The sequence below is a fragment of the Ursus maritimus genome, unplaced genomic scaffold (assembly GCF_017311325.1).
Source record: "Ursus maritimus isolate PB19 unplaced genomic scaffold, ASM1731132v1 scaffold_3, whole genome shotgun sequence".
NCBI classification, from domain to species: domain Eukaryota; kingdom Metazoa; phylum Chordata; class Mammalia; order Carnivora; family Ursidae; genus Ursus; species Ursus maritimus.
Window position 1 is genome coordinate 103,016,455 of NW_024425563.1, and position 22,722 is coordinate 103,039,176.

The 22,722-nt window shown below is 44.3% G+C and overlaps 1 protein-coding gene across 1 annotated transcript in view; it reads right to left on the reverse strand.

Moving 5' to 3' along the window:
• Positions 1-22,722, reverse strand: part of VOPP1 (VOPP1 WW domain binding protein) — a 113,164-nt gene that overhangs the window by 62,509 nt on the left and 27,933 nt on the right. The window contains exon 2 of the mRNA XM_040644523.1: positions 3,806-3,864. Within this exon, the coding sequence (XP_040500457.1) occupies positions 3,806-3,864 (59 nt within the window). The remainder of the gene's footprint in view (positions 1-3,805; positions 3,865-22,722) is intronic.

Genomic DNA, 22,722 nt, shown 5'->3' on the forward strand with positions numbered 1-22,722 from the left:
GGAGCCAATGCTCAGTGCAAAAAGAATGGTGTCTTCAACAAATGGTGCTGCGAAACCTGAAGAAATGCTTGTAGAACAATAAAATTGGATTTCTATATCACAGCACTCACAAAAATTAACTTGGAATGGATCAAGGACTTATAACACCTGATAAACTAAAAATCCTTGAAGAAAATATAGGGAAGAAGCTCCTCGACATTTGTCCTAGCAATAATTTTTTTGGATCTGACACCAAAAGCACAAACAGCAAAAGCAAACATCGATCAAAAGGGCTATACTACATCAACTGAAAAGCCACTATAAGCACAAGGAACAATCAACAAAATGAAAAGGCAACATATGGGAGGGGAGACAAGATGTGTAAACCAGTTATCAGACAAGGGGCTAACAACCAAAATATACAAGGAACTCCTACAACTCAATAGGGGGAAATAACTAATAGTAATAATCTGATTAAAACGGGCCGAAGAACTGAATAGACAGTTTTCCAAAGAAGACAAACAAATGGCCAACAAGTACATGAAAGAGTGCTCAACACCACTCATCCTCAGGGAAATGCAAATCAAAACCACACACAGGTACCACCTCATACCGGTTAAAATGACTATCATCAAAAAGATAAGAGATAATAACTGTCAGTCATGCTGTGGAGACAAGGGAACCCCATGCACAGCTGGAATTGTGAGCTGGTACAGCCACTATGGAAAACAGCATGGAGAGTCCTCAAAAAATTAAAAATAAAATTACAATATATAATCCAGCAATCCCACTGGTCACTAAACATGCAAAGGAAATGCAAAGAGGGTCTTAAAGAGATATCTGCACTCCCATGTTCACTGAGGCATTGTTATTATTCACAATAGCTAGGATATTGAAGCAACCTAAATGTCCATCAACAGATGAATACATTAAAAAGATGTAATGCACACATAAAATGAGATATTAATCACCCTCAGGAAAGAGGGAAATTCTGCCATTTGTAACAAAATGGATATACCTCGAGGGCATGGTAAGTGAAGTAAGTCAGAAAAAGACACTATATGATCTCACTTATATGTGGAATCTGAAAAAGTCAAACTCATAGAAGAGTAGAGTGGTGGGTACCAGAGCCTGGGGGGGGGGGGCAGGGAGAAACGAAGAGACATGGGTCAGAGAGTAAAAACTTCCAATTCCAAGATGAATAAGTTCTGGGGATGTCATGTACAGCATGGTTATGATAGTTAACAATACTGCATTATAGACTTTAAAGTTGCTAAGAGAGTCAATCTAAGTGTTCTCACCACAAAAAAAAAACGGCAATTATGGAGAGGTTAGCTAAAGCTATGGTGGTAATCATTCTGCAATATATATCAAATCAACATGTTGCACACCTTAAATTTACATAATGTTAGACATCAGTTATATCTCAATAAAGCTGGATGAAACAGAAAGTATATGCAATGCTTCAGAAGAGCATTAACACAGGTGTGGATGCAGGTGAAGGCAGTGGGAACGGAGAGATCAGAGGTCACATCAGGAAGACTCGTGTGTATGGTTGGGGTTTTCAAGCGGCTATGGGGTTAAATGATATTGGTTCAGTAAGGGGCACAGGACACTGCCTAGGCTATAGTAAATTCTCAGTGTTACTATTATACCTTTTTATATTAGCTTCAGCACTCTAATAATAGAGTGACTTTACTTTCTAATGTTTAGAACCCCCCTCACCACTGGTAAAGAGAGGTGAGAGGAAACCAAACTAGCAGACAAACCACACTAAAGACACGAACAGGGCTTGTCTCTGTGCTCTCCGTCAATACAAAAAACAAACAAACAAACAAAACCTACCCAAATATGGAGGGAATAAGTAAATGAATAAAGTAACAAACACACAAGTAAACACAAGACCACAATAACCTTCAACTCCCAAACTCTAAAACACCAAGAAATGGGAGCACCTGGGCGGCTCACTGGGTTAGGCGACCAACTCTTGATATCGGCTCAGGTCATGATCTCAGGGTCCTGACACTCAGCTTGCCTCAGGCTTCACACTCATCAAAGAGTCTACTTGTCATTCTCTCTCTCTCTGCCCCTCTGCCCTACCCACGCCCCCACGCTCTCCTGCTCATTTGCAGGCATGCTCTCTCTTTCTCTAAAATAAATAAATAAATAAATAAATAAATAAATAAATAAATAAATAAATATTTTTTAAAAACACCAGGAAATGATTCATCAGCTGATCTACAAAACAATTTGAAAAAGATCTATTTTCAGGAGTGCCTGGGTGGCTCAGCCAGTTATGCGTCCAACTCTTGATTTTGGCTCGGGTCGTGAGATCAAGCCTCATGCCGGGCTCTGCGCTGGGCATGGAGGCTGCTTAGGGTTCTCCCTCTCCCTCCCTCCTCCTCCCCCGTCCCCTTGTGGCACACTCTCTCTAAAACAAACAAACAAAACCACAAAAGTTTACCAAGGAATATACATTGTTCTAAGAACCAAAATATTTTATCTCCATGCTACCCCATAACCATGTTTCTTGAAGCTGACAACTCTGTAATTAAAGTCCTTATGCTGCTGCTTTATTTTCCAGGTGGGTTTTATCTTATTGCAGCTGCAGAGGCCTTCTGCCAGGACTCCGCAATGTGGGGCATTAGGGACCCCTGCTTGTCAGTATGTCCCCACTCACAGGCAGGCAACTTTCTCCTCCTAACCTGATCTCTTTCAGATCAAAAATTAAACAAGAATGGCAGGTAATAAAAACGTACATCTTGGCCAATTAAGAAATAACATTCTTTGCTACTGTCAGGTATTTCCTGTCCAATCTCTCTATATGGTAAAATATAGAGTGTTTCTGCTCTAATACAATTATATACGTTACTGAAAGATCTCAGGTTTTACAAAATTTACTACTGGGGGGCGCCTGGGTGGCTGTCGTTAAGCGTCTGCCTTCGGCTCAGGTCATGATCCCAGGGTCCTGGGATAGAGCCCCGCATCGGGCTCCCTGCTCAGCGGGAAGCCTGCTTCTCCCTCTCCCACTCCCCCTGCTTGTGTCTTTCGCTGTCCCTCTCTGTCAAATACATAAATAAAATAAAAATTTACTACCAAAAATAACAGTTTCAGAAAAAATTAGCTTGGGGCATTCCTCTCAAAACCTATGAAACTTCAAAACACAATAAAAATAATAATTGATAACCTGGAGAGTTCATCTGACCATCCAGGCAGGTGGTCAGCACAGCCAGTGACTAACTCAGCCAACTAAGAAACAAAACAAAATATAAAAACCACAGGGGTAACATACAATAATGCTTTAATGAGAGTAACACTGGCAGGCACCCAGGCAGTGCTCGGAGCCAAGGGCCATGAGAGGCTGGCTGTCCCTGACTAGGGAGGGGCCCAGGGCCAGGTGATCTTTCCGATCACTGCCAACGCACACACACACAGTCACAGCAACTGACCTTAGAACGTTTTCCCATCTGGCTCAAGTTCAGAATTCTACTCCCCCTGCATCCGCTCCCTTTGCTTAGGAAATTTGTGTAGACCAACATAACTCCGGCCCTGCTCAGACACCTTGGCCTTTTGACCAATTATGTATGAGTGGACACGTATCCCAGAACAAGGCAGCTGGTATTTCGTGCTGCCCTCGAAGGCAGTGGTCTGAGCAGGCTAAGCGTCCTCAGACGGGTGGCCCGCACATCTGTGAGCAGAGGCAGGTGAGACCAAGGGCATGGGCCTCCCCAAATCCTATAACCAGTCCTGTCACCTACAAAAGAAATAATTCCCAGAGAAAGATGTGACCACAGACTCAAACCAACAGAAAAATGCAAATACTTACATATAATATGTTGGATAGAGTCCTTCAAAATACCAGCAATGTTTTTTGGCCTCTGTGCACTGAAAACAGAAGAAAAACTTTGTCAGTGGAAAGTCACCTGCACATTGTTAAAAAGATCTGACAAAAGCCACGAGGATGGATGAACTGATAGACCTCGAAGTGTGCAGAGCAGAGGGTGGGGGAGACAAAGAATCAGAGGGAGATCCACCCCATGACAACTTTTTTTTAAAAAAGATTTTTTAAATTTATTTATTTGAGAGAGAGAGAGAACGGGAGAGAAAGCATAAGCAGGGGAAGGGACAGAGGGGGAGGGAGAAGCAAACTCCCCACTGAGGAGGGAGCCAGACGCAGGACCCCAGGATCATGACCTGAGCCGAAGGCAGACGCTTCACCAACTGAGCCACCCAGGTGTCCCCACAATGATTTTTTAATTTCTTTAATTTTTTAAAAGGAAAGAAAACATAGGAAAACATTTCCCTATAATTTTTCTAGTCTTTTATTTCTGTAAATATATGGGCATTAAAAAGGTTATTCATTAAAAAGGTAAACTAAAGGCAATCCATTTTTTAAAATTCATATGGTACCATAGTTCAAATATCTAAAATATGCTAAAAATAAAATATTACAAATATTTCCATTTCCCTCCAACTTTCATTTTTGAAAGGTATTTCCCACATTTTTAACATTTCTAGATCTTTATATTTGAGAGTATTCCAAAAGCTAAATTCAATCACTGATCTCCCCGTGGGGGTCTCCATCTGCCAGACTTTGTAAATCAGGATTCACTTTCCAGCATCAGCGGCTCCCCCTGCCCTCAGTCCCAGGGAGGAGACACGGAGGAGGACAAGGAAAGATAACAGGAGTCTCCCTGGTGCTGTCAAAGGAAGTCTGACACGTGCATGGAGGACGGAGCAGGGGTAATGCTACCCTGGCGGACTGACCACCTCACAGGCCCCCAACAACTGAGAGTAAGGGCACCAAGTGCTGAGTGGGAGCTCCAAGCAGAAACACTCTTAGGTACCCGAGCAAGATTTTTCTGAAATTCTTTCTCTTGTGCTATCATTTTTTTTTAATTCACAACTTCCCACATTCATGATACAATTCATTGGACCCTATGTACAAACAGCTTCAAAATATTATAGTGCAAAGCTACTTGCAGGAAAACAAGGAAAGGCATAATGAAAACTAAGCTTTCTGTGGGCAAGGCAGGGGCTGTCTCACCCAACCCCCAGCCCCGGGGCATCCCTCCTCTGCCTTTCCCAATGCCCTCTTGCAACAGTGTTCCTGACAGCTATACGGAAGTTTCAGAAACAGGCCCCAACTCCAGAGCAGAGTGCCAAGGAAAAGGTGAATGCAAATATTATGTTACACCGGCTAACTCAGACAGGTTATGAAAAGAGCGTGAAACACTAGGTTGTTTAAAATGTGCTTTAGGGCACTCAGAGGCACACTCAGGCAGCCTGAAGTGACCCAGTTTTACTAATGGAAAATGAGTTTAATTTAGACTATGTTAGTTCCTGCCCAGATCAAGAAATGAAGTTCAGACAGCCGAAGAAATCAATTTATTTTGGCAAGGAAGAGCAATTTCAGGTCTCTGCCCTAAATTACAATTCATTTCACTAGGGTCCTTGTTCTTCCAGGTAGCATGTTAAATGTTTCTTCTTTATTCTCATCACTGCTGGAGACAGGCACACTTTCTTTGACCCTGACACCCAGCTCTCCCCACATTGTCCTATGACTGCAGGACGGCAGAGAGAGAAGCAGACCAAGACACCAGACCCTGCTCCTAGGTCGCCAGGAACAGGCTGACTGGCTCTGGGTAAGGCAGCGCTCCCCGACCTCCACGCCAGCTGCCTGCGTGCTGTGGACATGCCATACACAGAGGCGTGTATGGCTCTGGGGGACCCTACGGCAGTGCGCACGAACTCCAGAACTACAGCAGGCTATAGGAAAGCACAGCAACTCCCAGACGCTCCTGTGGGGAGCCTGCTCCCGGCTCCCTCTGCCACTCCCCCTACTTGTGCTCTCTCGCACCTGCTCTCCCTCTCAAATAAATAAATAAAATCTTAAAAAATAAAACAAATTTATGGTCACATTTCCTGAAACAGAAAACACCTTTAGAACTGAGCTACCTACCACTAAAACACAGTTTCATTTTATTGTTACTTAAATTAGTCTACACTTTTGAAATTTGCAAATATCCAGGCAACTTCTCATTATTTTTGATAGCTGGACTTTTACAACAGCTTTCTTGTAAGGAATGTTTACACTGTAATAACACACACATATTATACTTCACTAAAGTTAAAATGGGGTATCATTCCATTTTATAGCTGGCTAATAGGAAGAACACAGAGTCACATGTTTCATTACATTCGAACACTGAATGTGGTCTAAAAAGCCCTGGTAATTTTCATTGTTGAACCTCTTCTTCACTAAATGTTTGTTAACTGAACCCCAGGGGTCAAAGTCAGCTTGCACACCAATCCAAGAGCCTGAGAGTAAGACTGAAGATTAGGTTCCATAGGACAGGAAGTGGACAGGAAGACCCATGGTTGAGAGCCAGATTCTGCCAAGTGGAAGTCTACGGGCAAACCCTATCAATTCCAATCCCCAAATGTAGCATAAGCACTAGGATTCAGGGCAGAGCCAGAGAGCTGGAGCTTTGGACACACAGTCAAAATGGGGGTTTGTGAGGGATGAGTAAGGGGAGCTTCCAGAGCACTCCCCAACGGTGGTGGGCTCTCAGAAGTGACCTCATGAGCAGGCAGAGGGGTGGTATGGGCTGAGGCAGAAGAAAGGCACGGTGCTAGGGTCCACTGGAAAAAACATCCCAGTCAAGGGGAATGAGGGGAATGGATGGATCCGTCCCAAAGAAGAAAAATGAATCAAAACCTAGAGAGCTGAGTTCTCATGCTAAGAACATACCAGCCATGGTGCCAGTCAGTGTGGACCTCAGCCTTTTATTTTTAAAACAGGACAGACTCCCTTCCGTGCAGAATTTGTAACATGGCTTTATAAAGTAACCGAGATTGAATGCATCAAAAGCCTGGCCAGATCAGGGCATAGTTCACTGAATCTCACAGCCAGCCAACAAGTCTATCTCCAAATGTGTGTCCTGAATCAAGCTTTCTTAATTCTCTGCAACAAATGACGTCCAAGGCTCATTTGACTGTGACCACCTGTCACCTAAAGAGAAGCAATCCTTCCAAACCTCCTAAGAACAAAGACTGTATGTACGTAGTACCTTACATTTGCACGGCAAGTTTTCCAAAATCACCCTAAAATAAACAAGCCTGTCTGTCAAAAAATTTCTAAGGATATAAACTAAGAAAAAAAAAATTTTTTTCAGGGTTATGTCCACCCTAAAAATAGGCCTCCCCATTCTACCATAGTTACGGCCATGATGCTACCATGGGTTCTTAAGGACTGATCATCTACTGAAACAGAAAATATCTTTGTTAGGAAAGGTCAGGTCAGCTGCTCTCTGTTACTGACTGGGCACCCTCAACAGCCAGGGCGCTCTAGGGTTCTGGACAGAGAGCAGGCCCTCCATGCATTCACAATGTAATACCCCTTCCATGTGTACAATGAAAGTAATAATAAGCATAACCATCTATTTCTCAAAGAGATCATGAAGCAACAATTTATAAACTATTACCAAAGCAGGATATGCAGGATTGTGAGAAAACATGTAGAGTAAGGAGCAATCCAATCGAGGGTAATCTAAGATCTAGCCTAGAAAGGCTTGTAAGACATCTGTAGTCAAGGAAGAATCCCAGTGATCTATTATTCAAGGACTAGGATATTTATAAATGTCGTTGAGCTCTCCTAAATATAGTCATCCATATTCAGCCAGGACCTAAATAAGCCCAAAGAACAAATCCTGGCTAATCCCCAACGGTAATCCTCACACTGACATAAATTATTCTATATCCATCTGTGCTGACAGGAGGCCCCAGGCGCCACTGTTTAATAAAATGGCACATCCTTTTCCTAATCCACAGTAAAAGAAAGGCTGCACCACAATAATAAACGGTTGACTTGGAGAACTGAAGCTGCCTGTGACTTTGGGACACATGCGAGTGAAGAGTTAGGGACTAAAGGATCCAAAACACCATGGATTTTATTGAAATTCCACCCTTTCTCCTCCTGTTGTTTAAAGGGGGGTGGAGTAGGATCTTTAAATGAATAGCAAACTGGCAACCTGGCCAGAACTAATCCCACTGACACCTAGAAAGCAAGGATTTTTCTTTTTTTTAATTCTTATCACTTATTTCATTAGTGTGTCCTGGGCAAATAACTCCACAACTTGCTTCAAAATGGTAGGAAGGCCCTGGGAGGATCAATTTGACCACTGTCTTCATCAAAGGGGAGAGATGCCCTGCTGTGCCTTGGTGCTGCTTTCACATTCATCAAAGCCGAACTTCAGACTCCCGGCCCAGGATCTAGGCTGCATTCAGTTCCAGCCCCATTAGAGTGGGCGCTGACACTCAGCACAGACTCTGAACAAACGGAGCTTCCTGGCTGCTCCTGGGGCTGGTGCTCAGGACCAGGGACAGAGGCAGGGGCCGGGAGAGTCCTTGTTGAAGTCAGAGCAAGAACTCACGAAAGGAAAAAATGAAGGGGGGGTAATCAGAAGGGGGAATGAACCATGAGAGACTGTGGACTCTGGGAAACAAACTGAGGGCTCCAGAGGGGAGTGGGGTGGGGGAATGGGATAGGCTGGTGATGGGTGGTGGGGAGGGCACGTATTGCATGGTGCACTGGGTGTTATACGCAAGTAGTGAATTTTGGAACTTTACATCAAAAACTAGGGATGTACTGTACAGTGACTAACATAATATAATAAAAAATTAATATAAAAAATAATCACTTTGAGTGCAAAACAAGAATTCACGGAGGCAGTAACAGGTAATGATAGCAAGTCTCTGAATTTCAAATTATAAATAGGAGTAAACATGCTAGAGTAAAACAGGAGTAAGAATTCCTGTATTGGACTTTAAATCAACTTCCTAAGTTCTAATTACTTAATCCTTTGGTGTATGGACAGTCTCTTTTTCAGAACATCTCATCTCCAAGAAAGCTTGATTTTTTAGAAATAAGAGTATGAGGGTTCTCACAAGCATCATTTATTAAAGGAAAGAAAGCTGAGAAACTCTTTAAACAACAGAAATAAAAGATCCTCTGGTGTCTTACAGAAGAAACCAATCAGCCATTCACACATTGCCAGCAAATAATCATTAGAGATGTAGCATCATCTATTAATATTGTAAAGATTCGAGGGGCGTGTGGACAAGACACAAATCAGACAGGCCCAGCTGCATATCCCTAGGAAAATCCTGTGGACTCTCATAACTTATTCTGAATAAAGTCTCCTTGGTTAGCTTTACCTGCTTAACAGAAGAATGCTAGGGGAGCTTAATCAAGGTCCTTCATGCAAGTAGGAAAAAATCCTCATCTCCAGGAAATGAAAATTAATCAATAACCAAACTTAAAAGGCAGACAATAGAAGAAACTATTCAAATATAATAAAGTTAATATCTTTAAGCAATAAAGAGCTTATATAATTCAATAAGAAAAAGATAAAAACCCCAATAGGAAAAAAGTAACAGATACGACAATTCTTCAAAGAAGAAACACAGTCAATAAAGCTATTTTAAGAGATAAAATTCACTAGTAATAAAATAAATGTAAATTATAATGGTAGGGTTTTAGCTACCAATCTGTTAAAAAAAAAAAAAGCCTAGTATCAACTGTTGATGAGGGAATGAGGGAAAAGACATATCACATAAAAGCGCTGGGAATATTATGTCTCAGGAAGACAATATTTCAATACATCTCAAAAACCTTGAAATGCGTTACCCAGAGCAATCTACATATTCAATGCAATCCTATGAAAATAACATTAACATTTTTCACAGAGTTGGAACAAACAATCCTAAAATTTGTGTGGAACCAGAAAAGACTCTGAATAGTCAGGGGAATGTTAAAAAAGAAAACCAAAGCTGGGGGCATCACAATGCCTGACTTCAAGCTATATTACAAAGCTGTGATCACCAAGACAGCATGGTACTGGCACAAAAACAGACATAGACCAATGGAACAGAATAGAGAGCCCAGAAATGGACCCTCAACTGTAAGTCAACTAATCCTCAACGAAGTAGGAAAGAACATCCAATGGAAAAAAGACAGTCTCTTCAATAAACGGTGCTGGGAAAATTGAACAGCCACATGCAGAAGAATGAAACTTGACCACTCTCTCACACCATACATAAAGATAAACTCAAAGTGCATGAAAGACCTAAATGTGAGACAGGAATCCATGAAAATCCTAGAGGAGAATACAGGCAATAGCAACCTCTTTGACCTGGGCAACTTCTTGCAAGACATGTCTCTAAAGGCAAGGAAAACAAAAGCAAAAATGAACTTTGGGGACTTCATCAAGATAAAAGGCTTCTGCACAGCAAAGGAAGTAGTCAACAAAACTAAAAGGTAACCCACGGAATGGGAGAAGATCTTTGCAAATGACATAATGAGATGAAGGGCTGTTTCCAAGGCCTATAAAGAACTTCTCAAACTCAACACCCAAAAAAACAAAGAATCCAGTCAAGAAATGGGCAGAAACATGAACAGACATTTCTCCAAAGAAGACATACAAATGGCCAACAGACACATGAAAAAATGCTCCACATCACTAGCCATCAGGGAAATTCAAATCAAAACCACACTGAGATACCACCTTACACCAGTCAGAATGGCTAAAATTAACAAAACAGGAAACAACAGATGTTGGAGAGGATGTGGAGAAAGGGGATCCCTCCTACATTGTTGGTGGGAATGCAAGCTGATACAGCCACTCTGGAAAATAGTGCAGAGGTTCCTCAAGATGTTAAAAATAGAGCTACCCTATGATCCAGCCATTGCACTACTGGGTATTTACCCCAAAGATACAAACGTAGTGAAGAGAAGGGGCACGTGCACCCCAATGTTCATAGCAGCAATGTCCACAACAGCCAAACTGTGGAAGAAGCCGAAATGCCCTTCAACAGACGAACGGAGAAAGAAGATGTGGTCCATGTATACAATGGAATATTACTCAGTGTGCAGAAAGGATGAATACCCACCATTTACATCCACGGCGATGGAACTGGAGGGTATTATGCTAAGTGAAATAAGTCAAGCAGAGAAAGACAACTATATGGTTTCATTCATATGTTGAATATAAGAAATAGCACAGAGGATCATAGGGGAAGGGAGGGAAAACTGGGAAGAAATCAGAAAGGGAGACAAACCATGAGAGATTCTTGACTCTGAGAAACAAACTAAGGGTTGTGGAAAGGGAGGTCAGTGGGGGCATGGGGTAAGTGGGTGATGGGCATTAAGGAGGGCATGGGATGCGAGGAACACTGGGTGTTATATGCAACTGATGAATCATTGAACATTACATCTGAAATTAATGATGTAGTGTATGTGGGCTAATTGAATTTAAATAAAAAAATTAAAACGTTGAAATGCACCTAACTTAAGGTTTGGTTAACAAAATTATAATACATCCAAAAGATATATTAGTAGACATATACCATCAGATACTAGAAAAATATACAATTGTGTGGGAGCACTTTGCTAAGAAAAATAAAGCCAATAAAATAGCATAACTAGGATAGCATATAGTTGTTATACATCACAGTAGAAAGGAAATAGTGTGTAAAGACATATGTCAAAATAATGACAATAAATTATGTTTTTGGTGGCTTAGAGAGGATTTTTTTCATTATTCATTTTGGTAATCAAATTTCCACATTTTCTCTATGTAATTTCTATATGGAACATTTTGTTTCTAAATTTCTTAAATTTTACTTTAAAAAGCAGATCACTGGGGCACCTGGGCGGCTCAGTCAGTTAAGCGTCTGCCTTTGGCTCAGGTCATGATCCCAGGGTCCTGGGATTGAGCCCCACCCACATCAGGCCCCTGCTTGGTGGGGAGTTTGCTTCTCCCTCTCCCCCCTGCTCATGCTCTTTCTCTCAAATAAATAAAAAGAAAGAAAGAAAGAAAGAGAAAGAGAACAAAAGAAAGAAAGGAAAGAAAAATAACAGATCACTTACAGCCCAATAAAGAAGTGAAGAGTGGGCATAAAGAGACATTTAAAATGAGGAAATAGGTAGGAGAAGAAGGGGAAGAAGAAAGGGGGAGTAAACAGAAGGGGGAATGAACCATGAGAGACTATGGACTCTGGGAAACAAACTGAGGGCTTCAGAGGGGAGGGAGGTGGGGGAATGGGACAGGCCAGTGATGGGTAGTAAGGAGGGCACGTATTGCGTGGAGCACTGGGTGTTATACGCAACTAATGAATCATCGAGCGTTACATCGGAAACCGGGGATGTACTGTATGGTGACTAACACAATATAATAAAAATAAATAAATAAATAAAAATAAAAATGAGGAAATATAACTAGTTAACAAAAGTGAACATTATCCTACTACAAATTAAATAAAAAGTAACAGATGAACAAAGTTTGTGAAAAATAATATACAAGGCTAGAAAGGGTGTATTGAAACAAATACAGTCAGCAATTAAAACTCCATTTATAAAAAGTTTAAGATCATGAAAAATGTTTGTTTTATGCAGTCATTTTAAAACACATTACATAAGTTTAGGGGCGCCTGGGTGGCACAGCGGTTAGGCGTCTGCCTTCGGCTCAGGGCGTGATCCTGGCGTTATGGGATCGGGCCCCACATCGGGCTCCTCCGTTGGGAGCCTGCTTCTTCCTCTCCCACTCCCCCTGCTTGTGTTCCCTCTCTCGCTGGCTGTCTCTATCTCTGTCAAATAAATAAATAAAATCTTTAAAAAAAAAAAAAACACATTACATAAGTTTAATTTTAACAATGTAAAAACAAGTATGTATTTATAGGAAAAAATGGGACAATACGAGCTTAAATTTACAGTGTTATTTTGGGACAGTGTGATTTTTTTGGAGGTTACTTTGCAAAAATCTCTTTACCGGAGCCTTAAATTCTTCTAGCAATAATCAGAAGTGGTTGTGGCATGATGCAAGGGGCACATGAGTCCTAAATTAGTGTAAAAATGGGATCCACTGAAAGACTCGAAATGCTTCAGCGCACAGGCATTCCTAGTCATGCCATTTGAACATAAGAGTTCTGAAAACCATGCTATTTTTTTAAAACGGTTATCAACATAAAGTATAATTTATGAGACAGTCATGGGATCCAAGTTCTAGCTCAATATGAGGTTAAATTTGTATACCATTATGTTGGAAAACTTACACTCCTATGTCTCTCCGTTACTGTCACATGACTACCATACTCACAACACTTCTGACAGCAGATGTGTGGGGGTTTTCCCCACACCACCAAGTGACTCGGTGATACCAGCTGGGTGTCCTACAGCTTAACTCAGTTCTGACACTATGTACCAGGAGACAGCATTAGATCATACAGGTTAAGCACTCAGTCCTACAAGAGTGCCCCTCCCCCCTTCCCCCTTGTCACTTGGGCTTCTGTTCTACTGGCTGTGGATCAGACGTTCCCATAACCCCTCCTCAGGTGCCATTAATTTGCTATAATGGCCCATAGACCATTTTACTCACTAGATCGCTGGTTTATTATATAAAGATATAACTCAGGAACAGCCAGATGGAAAAGATGCACAGGGCAAGATAAAAGGAAAGGGTGTGAGGCTTCCATGACCTCTCCCCAAATCTCTGTGTGTTCACCAACCCAGAAGTTCTCTGAAGAACCCAGTCCTTTTGGGTTTTTATGGAGTCTTCATCACATAGGCATCAGTGACTAAATCTACCACTGGTGAATCATGCAACCCCCAGCCCCTTTCCCCTCCTGGGGAATCAGGGGAAGGCCTGAAAATTCCAACCCTCTCATTATATGGTTGGGTCTCCAGTGAAGCAACCTCCCCATCCTTAGGTGCTCTCCAAAAGTCAGGTCATTAATGTAACAACAGATGCCTTTACTGGGATGACCACCAAACACATATTTCTTAGTATAAATCATGGTATCACCACCATAAAAGTCACCCTTTTTCAATGCACAGTTTGGCCAGTTTTTAGAAATTTATATACCTTGTGCATTCAACACCACCATACAGTTTTTAGAACGCTTCCATCACCCCGAAATGTTCTCTCTTTCCCTCTGCAGTCAATTCTAGCTCCCAACCCAGCCCCAGGCAACACTGACCAGACCTTTACCTTTGTCTTGCCTTTTCTACAAGGTTCAACTACATGAAATCATACTCTACGTGCTTTATGTCTGGATTCTGTCCATCTAGTTGTTGACTGTATCAGCAGTTCACCCACTGTGAGTGCTGATACTGTTCATTGAGGGGCTGCACCACGTTTCCCCGTCCACCTGGCTGGCTCCTCGTTGGGGCTCTGGTGAACAAGGTGCCATGAGTATTTGCGTGCAGCTCCTTCTGTGGACGTGTCTTTATTCCTTGGGTGCATACCCAGGAGTGGAAGTGCCAGCCGTATGGTGACTCAGTGTTTAGCTTCTGGAGGAATCCCCACACATCTCCTTCACAGCTGAGCTGTCCTCCATTCGCGCCTGCTGCGTGTGAGCTCCAGCCGCTCCCCATCCTCTCCCAACAGGCCTATGATCTGCCTTGTCGATCTCACCCATCAGACACTGGACTAACCTGTTGTGGTTTCTGCTGGCGTTTCCCTGCGACTAACGGGGCAGAGCGCGTCTTCAGTCCAGCTGCCGCTTACGCGATGCCTGTGACCCTCCCGCTACTCTTCATATGCAGCCTCACCCAACAGCGTAACAGCCACGACAGGAAGGCAGTACGCATCCTTACGAGGGAGGAAATGAAGGTCTCAGACAGCTGACTTAGCCTGGCCAGGTCACACAGGAAATGAGCAGAAAAGTGGGGTCTGAATAAAGTCTGCAGCTTTCTAATGTCTGTGCGTTTTTTCTGACAGGGTACAGATGTCACAATTTTCTGTGCCACAATAATTCATAATCCCGTTCTTTGTTATGTCTGTCACATCTCTCACAGGGAGCCAGAACGAGTTATTTCACTGCCTAGAAGAAAACTAAAATGACGCCTGAAACCACATGTAAGACCCCACTTGCATCCTCCCAAAATAAACTTTCTGAGTTATTAGAAATTATACCTCAAGACACCCCTCAACTCTCAGCACTATCCTTTTTTTTTATTAATTTATTTATTTTATTTATTTTTTAAATAATAATTTTTTATTATGTTATGTTAGTCACCATACAGTACATCCTTAGTTTTCGATGTAAAGTTCCATGATTCATTGTTTGTGTATAATACCCAGTGCTCCATGCAATACATGCCCTCCTTACTACCCATCACCGGGCTAGCACCCCCCCCCCCCCAAGCCCTCAGTCAGCATTGTCCTTTACTGCATCTCCAAGAGCAAAATAAAAGACATGGGCCCTTAGCAACTTTGCCAGACTTGGCCAACCCGCCAGGAACAATTGCAAACCAAAGGAGCCCAAAGCCTCTCCAGGGGGCAAACCAGCCACTTTCACGCTCAGAAAGTGTTTGTTTGTTTGTTTAAGATTCATTTATTTATGAGAGAGAGAGAGAGAACATGAGTGGGTGAGGGGCAGAGGAAGAAGCAGACTCCCCGCTGAGCAGGGAGCCCAATGCGGGGCTCGATCCTGGGATTCCGGCGGCACACGCTGAGCCCAAGGCAGACGCTTCACTGACTGAGCCCCTGGGTGCCCCTTAGGAAGCGCTCTTCGTGCTAAAAATACTTAAAGGTGCTACTTGACAGCACAGAACAGCAGAAAGTGAATCCACAAGCTGCAGCCGAAACAGTTCCTGGGACAGATTCTCCAAATGCCACAAAACATCATTCATTCAAAAACTGATGACTGGGGGATGTAATTAGAACAGTCTGAACTCAGTGATAACAGATGGAAATAGTAGAGCTACTGTTATCTGCTGGCAACAAGTGAATAGAATCAACCTTAGTTATGGGCCCAATTCGAAAACAAACGCCTATGAATAGAGAGGAAGCCTTTGGATCCTCTCCCTCAGGGCCTCATCCAGGAAGGTCTCCCCTTGCAAGGTAACTGCAGAGAAGGAGCGCTAGATTATGAGAAAGTCAGCAGGTCAGCTCGGCACCCACCTGACCTGCAGCGTGGGCACCCTGCTCGGATGCGACATTGCTCACGGAGCGACTGACAGTGGAAAGTCCGTGGTTTCCAACCTCACCACAAACAGATCACAAACGTACACTTAAAAAGGCCACTCTCCTCCAGTTGGGCCTCAATCTTCGCCAGCAGATCCGAAACTTAACCATCAGACTAATGAGAAAACATCAACTTCTTACCTGTTGTTGACAAAAATGCCTAGAAATATTAATAAGCACAGCAGCTTCAAGAGCAAAAAGCTAACGAATAAATTGCTCAAAGTCTGGATTCTAACTGTAAGGAGCACAAGAGCCTAAAAAGAGCAGAGATTTGGCTCAACAGTGAGCGGCTGGACAGCTGTGGGGCCGCCCACATTCAAAAGGCAGTACGACTTAGGCCTCATCTCAAACCAAGCACTTCCGGCCCATTCTTTGTCCCCAGAAAGTCCTGCACCATAGCTCCCTGGGCCTTCAACTTACCGCTGCAGCCCCACGTTAACCCCCAGCACCCACCGCAATTTCACCTCACAGCTACTCACCCTTCAGGTCTCAACTTAAATATGAATTTCTTCCTAAGTCCGCCCCCAGTACAGTCTGACCCTACCATTTATACATTCTGGACTTTTCCTTTGTGATTACACTGAGTTCAGTAATTGGCTGTTAACTGGGGCTCCCCACCCCTTATTCTCCTGAACACAAAGGCAGGCACAGATCAGCGTGACTCCTGTTTGGCTCCCTAATGTGACCACACCGCTTGGCACGCACAGGGTATGTACTACGCGTGTTCCCAGAATGAAAGGAACGTGCCCCTGACACAGTCCCCGGTGACATGGTCTGAGGGACCTGCCTTACGTACCTTTAACCTCCAGCCACACTCAATTCATGTGTTCAGCATTTTGACCTCAGCCCTTGATGCTCCGTTTTTGGGTACCTGGAACCTCCCAGAATTTTCTTCCTTACCTTCTCTCCTGCTGAGTATGTGGGGTGGGGTGGGGGATGAATGAAAATAGGAAGGAGAACGGCAGAACTCTGGTCTCAGAGGAAAACGACTCTGTTTTAAGTGCTGCAGACAGCAATGGCATTCCATCCAAAACACCACATTTCTGGAAGAATATCAGCAAATTTTTCATAGCTCTGTCTCCTAACTCTGTCACCTATCATTTCTAATAGCTGTCACCATGTCCTGTTTTTTAAAATCTATGACAGAAATCATTTTGTGTGGGGTTCTTTGGGAGGGTCCGTGGGGGAGGGAGAAAGAAAAGGAACACCACACAGTAGCACAATGAAAAATCAAATGCAAGCAAATGGCAAAAAACATTCTACAAACATGCAGCACACAGACAGTCTCTGGGTTTTCTAGTTCAAATATCTAAACTCCACTGGTCTGTCTTGGCTTCATTTCTCATCCGTAATTTTCTAAACCCTTCTCTCGGCAAGGGCACGGTCCTGCGATGGGCAGAGCAGCATGTGCCAATTCTCACTTACCACGGGGAGCAGCTGTGTTTGGGAAGCCGGGGCTGCTACAGCTTTACCCCGGTTGGTGGCATCTCTGTCTCCCTCATTCGGAGCCTGACTGGGTTTCTGCTTTTGAGCTACTCTGCAGTTACCCCATTTCTGACTTAATGACCCCCACAGTTCTCCACGGTAGCCCTCTTGCAGGTGTCTTGACCACAACAAGATGCCAGAACACAGTTCTGTGCGGGACTCTGTCACAAGCCAGGGACCTTTCTCCAGCTGCCACCTGGCATCTTGACCGTGTGCCTGTGGGACTGTGAGACTCAGACACCCAGGATAGACAGCCTCTGCCTATTCCCCCACCCCTGGGCTCCCTCTGTCCAAGAACAGCCCTGCTGCCCACCACGGCACATCAGCCAAATGCTGTTCCCGCCCCTCCTCTTCTTCCCACTCCACCCCACGTGGTCGCCAAGCTCTGTCCCCCACACCCCCCACCCCACCCCCCTCCGCACCTCTCTCCTTGGTGGCAATCAAGGCCAGGAGGCGAGCGGAAAGAGTGTGCAGGCTTTCCTGTGGGGGAGGAAGAGGATGAGGAGGATGCAGGTGGAGACCAGTGGAGACAGGAGAGCAGAGCTCCAGGCTGGGCAGACTCCAGGGCCACTCCACCGCCTCAACAGCCCATGCAACCTTCCACGCTTCAGAAGGCCTGGCTGAGGGGCTGCTGACACGGTACTCGCCTCCCTCACTCCTCGTGAGACTTGATAATGCTCAGGGGGCTACGCAGCGCTCTGCTAAAGACCACCCAAGAGAACCTCACACAGCACATCAAGTCCTGGCTTTGAGAGCTCCGGTGGCTCCCCATTTATTAGTTTCTTTCACTTTTTTTCTTGAGGTCACAAGCCCCTTTCTTTCAAATACAATTTATCCTATATAGGGCTCCACCACACAGACAGAGACCTGGTGGAGCTCCTACAGCTCAAGCTTCTGGTAGAACCCTGAGCATGCCTCACGGGCAGATTAAACGCTAGACTCGCAGGGAAGGTCCTGCTGCAGCCTGGCCATGCCCCTAATTCACCAGTGCCTCCGTCTCTGCTCCCTCCTCAGCACTTTCCAGCCACCCGCCTCTAGCGTGGGAGCTCCTGACGCAAGCCGAGGTCTTCTTTATCTCCCGCTGCAGCGCTCTTCCCTGGAGTTCCCATCATTTGGGGCTTGGATGAAAAGGAAATGTTATTTATTCTCCTTGGGTCTATGACTGAAATTTAATAAAACACTAAGCACTTGGGCATTCAAGGATTGTCATATGCATGACTCCTTATTGGGTCCTAAAATGCTGTACAAATGGGCAGGCCGCTGAGCCAGGAGGCGTGGTTAGCCCTGTACAGCCTGTGGTCCGATCAGAAAGGGGCTGTCCCTTTGTGGCCACCATCCTGCAGCCAGGGGGAGACTGTGTCCAAGAGCCTGCGCTCTTTCCCTGGTGACGGTGCACTGTTTCACACTCTTGCCCACCCACTTGTGCAGGGTCTGGCCTCTCCTCTCGCAGACCAGGAACCTCTGAAGTTCAGGGTCCTGCCTTGTTCACCCTGTTACCTCCAGGTTCTGGCTCAGGGTGGGTGTTCAGGAAACGCTTGCCTCGTCTTCCTCTGGCTGCTCAAAAGTTTTATTTGCTTTGACTAGAGATGGTAGTTTGGAAACTCTCCCTGCTTGCTTTCCAATTAAGAGCCAGCCAGGCAAGATTGAAGGTAGCAAGAACAGAGAACTCAGAAAGCACCTCGTGCTCTGGGAGGGGCTGAGGGAAACGAGGACGGATAAAACGCCATACTGTCCCTCAAAGTTTTCATGACAGTGAAAAGAGAAAGAATGATGGAAATCATATGACATGTGGCAGAGTAAAGATGGAGAAACAGAGCACCGGTAGTCGAGGAACACTGGAGAGAGTGGTAGCAGGGGCCGGGCATCAGCCACATGGAGAGGGTGTGCACTACCCATCTGGATTAACACAGACCCCAGCCTCACTCTCAGCAGGACAGGAAACTCACCATAACTACCCAGAGTTTTAACAGAAAGTGAACAGAATAAAATTCAGACAGTGTGAAATCCATAGCTCTTGGAGCAGACCTGAGGGAAGGAGGAAGGTGGGGCCTGCCTGGCCGCAAACCCAGAGTTAAAGGTATGTCTAAGAACTTTGGACGGTTCAACAAAAACTCTAGTCAGAAGCTTCTGGAGGGAAGGGGCTGGCAGTCGACTGAATGTCGATGCTTCACCAAGGAGCCTGTCTAATTATCTAAGCGGGCAGGACTGTAAGAACCCCTCCTCCAGACCAAGCAGGACCTATGTGGAAAGGCTGCTAATAATTGATACTGATAGGCTCTGATACTCTGTTCTCTGCTCTGACGAGCTTCTGCTGGTTTTGTCAGGCCAAACCCATGCTTTTCATCCTGCGCGCTCAGCTGTGTCAGGAAAGATTGAGCCAAGCATCTCACGTAAGTCTCTCCTCTCCATAGGCACGTTAGCTCCCATGTCACAGCCAGGGATGTTTTTACTAGGAGAAAATCTACATGAACCACACCCAGTAGATAACAGCTATTAGGCTTTTTTTTTTTTTTTTAAGGATTTATTATTTGAGAGAGCGAGAGCGCGTGCAAGCAAGGGGGGGGCAGAGGGAGAGAAATCCTCCAGCAGACTCCCTGCCAAGTGTGAACCCCAACACGGGACTCAATCCCAGGACCCTGAGATCATGACCTGAGCCAAAATCAAGAGGTGCTTAACCAACTGAGGCACCAGGTGCCCCACACCTTTCAGACTTTTGAGCAAGTGGAGGCATGTCAGTCAGACAAAGTAACTCTGCCCTGGAGCTTTCAGGAAGAAAACAGACAACACCCGCTACGATGCTCCCCTTTCTGGAGCCCAAGCTTTAAGCCAGGCTTCAGTTCAACCGTCAGCCCAACCACCTGACCATGTGAGAATACCCTGTTCAGTTCAGCGCTGCACTGGCTGCCACGACGGGCACAGAGCGAAGGAGCAGTGAACAGCTGGCCCACAGCCACCTGCCATTGATGGGTCACGGGAATGAAACCAGTTACAGAACGATCATAAATAAAACCATGGTAATATGCTCATCCATCAAATAGAGACAATAATATCTACCTCACTGACGGTATAAGGATTCAATGAGGATACAACGTTTTGTAAAGGCACAAAAAATGGGGCTGCCCCTGCTCTCCCAAGCCATTAAGAAACAATAATCTCCCAACGAGTCCTTCTTCAAACCACCCACCAAAGTTCACTCTCCTAGAATCCACTCAGTAAGTACCAGTAAGTGCTGAGGGCTCTACCAGGTCCTGGGTGGAGGCTTGGGTACATCAGAGCAGTGATCGCCCCCATCCTTCACAGCTCTCCTTAGCTCCCTTCCACAAGCCAATGAGGAGGCTAAGAGGGCCCCACTTGGGAAACCGCAGCTCAGAGTGAGCATGGAAGCTCCTAGAGCCGGACCCAAACATCAGCTCCAGTCTAACTTAGTCATACCCCCTGCCTTCTGCCTCCCCCTCCCCCTCGGCTGCCCTCAGACCTCTCAGCTTCAAGACACCTCTCTTCTTCAGCTGATATGGTGGAGACTTTATTGCTAATCTAGAGATCCTGTCTCCAGGACCTGCTTACCGTAAAAGTGTTTCTAGAACATAAACTATTGAAAAATCTATTAATACAAACTGGAATGGGTAGGTGCTATTCACAAATGCTATTTCTTATGCAATCGGCACTTCAGACAGCTACCTGTTTCCTACTTGGAATATCTTCTCTAACCATGCTACACTGGTCCTTCCTTCTGTCTCCACGTCCAAGCAAAACTGAGTCATGAGCCATCTAGCCTCCAGAGTAATACAAAGATGCAAAGAATAAGTTCAACACCCTGAAATGGACAATATATTTGGGTCTTTTTCTTTCCTTTTTTTTTTTTTCAAAGAGAGAATGAGCACACATGCGGGGCGGGGGGCCAAGGGGAAGAAGAGGGGAGAGGGAGAGAGAGAATCTTAAGCAGGCTCCACACCTAGTGCGGACCTCACGACCCTGAGATCATGACCTGGGCCAAAATCAAGAGCGGGATGCTCAACTGACTGAGCCTCCCAGATGCCCCTATTTCATTCCTTTTCTAACTTATGCTCAAGTATTTTCTCAAAATCTGAGGATGAGCCTGTCCTACCAGGCTGCACCCAATCACACGACCATCCGAACCCTCACAATCCCACAGCCAGCTGGAAATCATTGTAAACTATGACCTTCCGCGGTTTAATGACATACATAATGATCCATTAATGCAAACTTGCAAAAAAGCATGAGATAGACGCTTGTCCAAAAGTTTCACAGGGCACTGTGTGTAACAGCAAAAAGCTAGAAACTACCTAAATGTCCATCAGAAGAGAGCTGATTAAATGAGTCATCATCATTCACATAAAGGAGCACTCTGTGATTCTAAGGGGAATGCAGTGGGTTTATACAGAAATATCTCTAAGAAAGATCTCTTAAGAAAAAAAGAAGAAACAAGCTGCAGAACACTGTGTCTAATACGATCTGTGTACTTTTAACAAAGTATCTAAGTATATAAATCAGATAATAAAAATTCAGAGGGCTGCAAAAGAGACTAATAGCAGCTCCCTGTGCAGAGAAGGTCAATGGTTGGGGAAGTAATAGGGAGAAGGGAAGCCCTCACCTTCTGCTAATACCCTTTTTCCCCCCAGTTTTTATTTAAATTCTAGTTAGTTAACATATAGTGTAATATTGTTTTCAGGAACAGAATTTAGATTTAGTGATTCAACACAGTGCTCAACATCACAAGTGCCCTCCTTAATACCCATCACCCATCTAGCCCATCCCCCACCCATATCCTTCCATCAAACCTCAGTTTGTTCTCTATCATAAAGAGTCTCTTATGGTGTGTTTCCTTCTCTCTCTCTTTTTTCTCCTTCCCATATGTTCATCTGTTTTGTTTCTTAAATTCCACATATGATTGAAATCGTATTGTATTTGTCTTTCTCTGCCTGACTTATTTCACTTAACATAATACACTCTAGTTCCATCCACACCATTGCAAATGGCGAGATTTCATTCCTTTGATAGTTGAGTAATACCCATTGCATATATATACCACATCTTCTTTGTCCATTCTTCAGTTGACAGACATTTGGGCTCTTTCCATAGTTTGGCCACTTCTGGGGTGAACTAAGCAGAGCACAGAGACTGGGGAAGATTGCAGATAACCTGGTCACCCCTTCTTTTTTTTTTTTAATAATTTTTATTTTGTTATGTTAGTCACCATATGGTACATCCC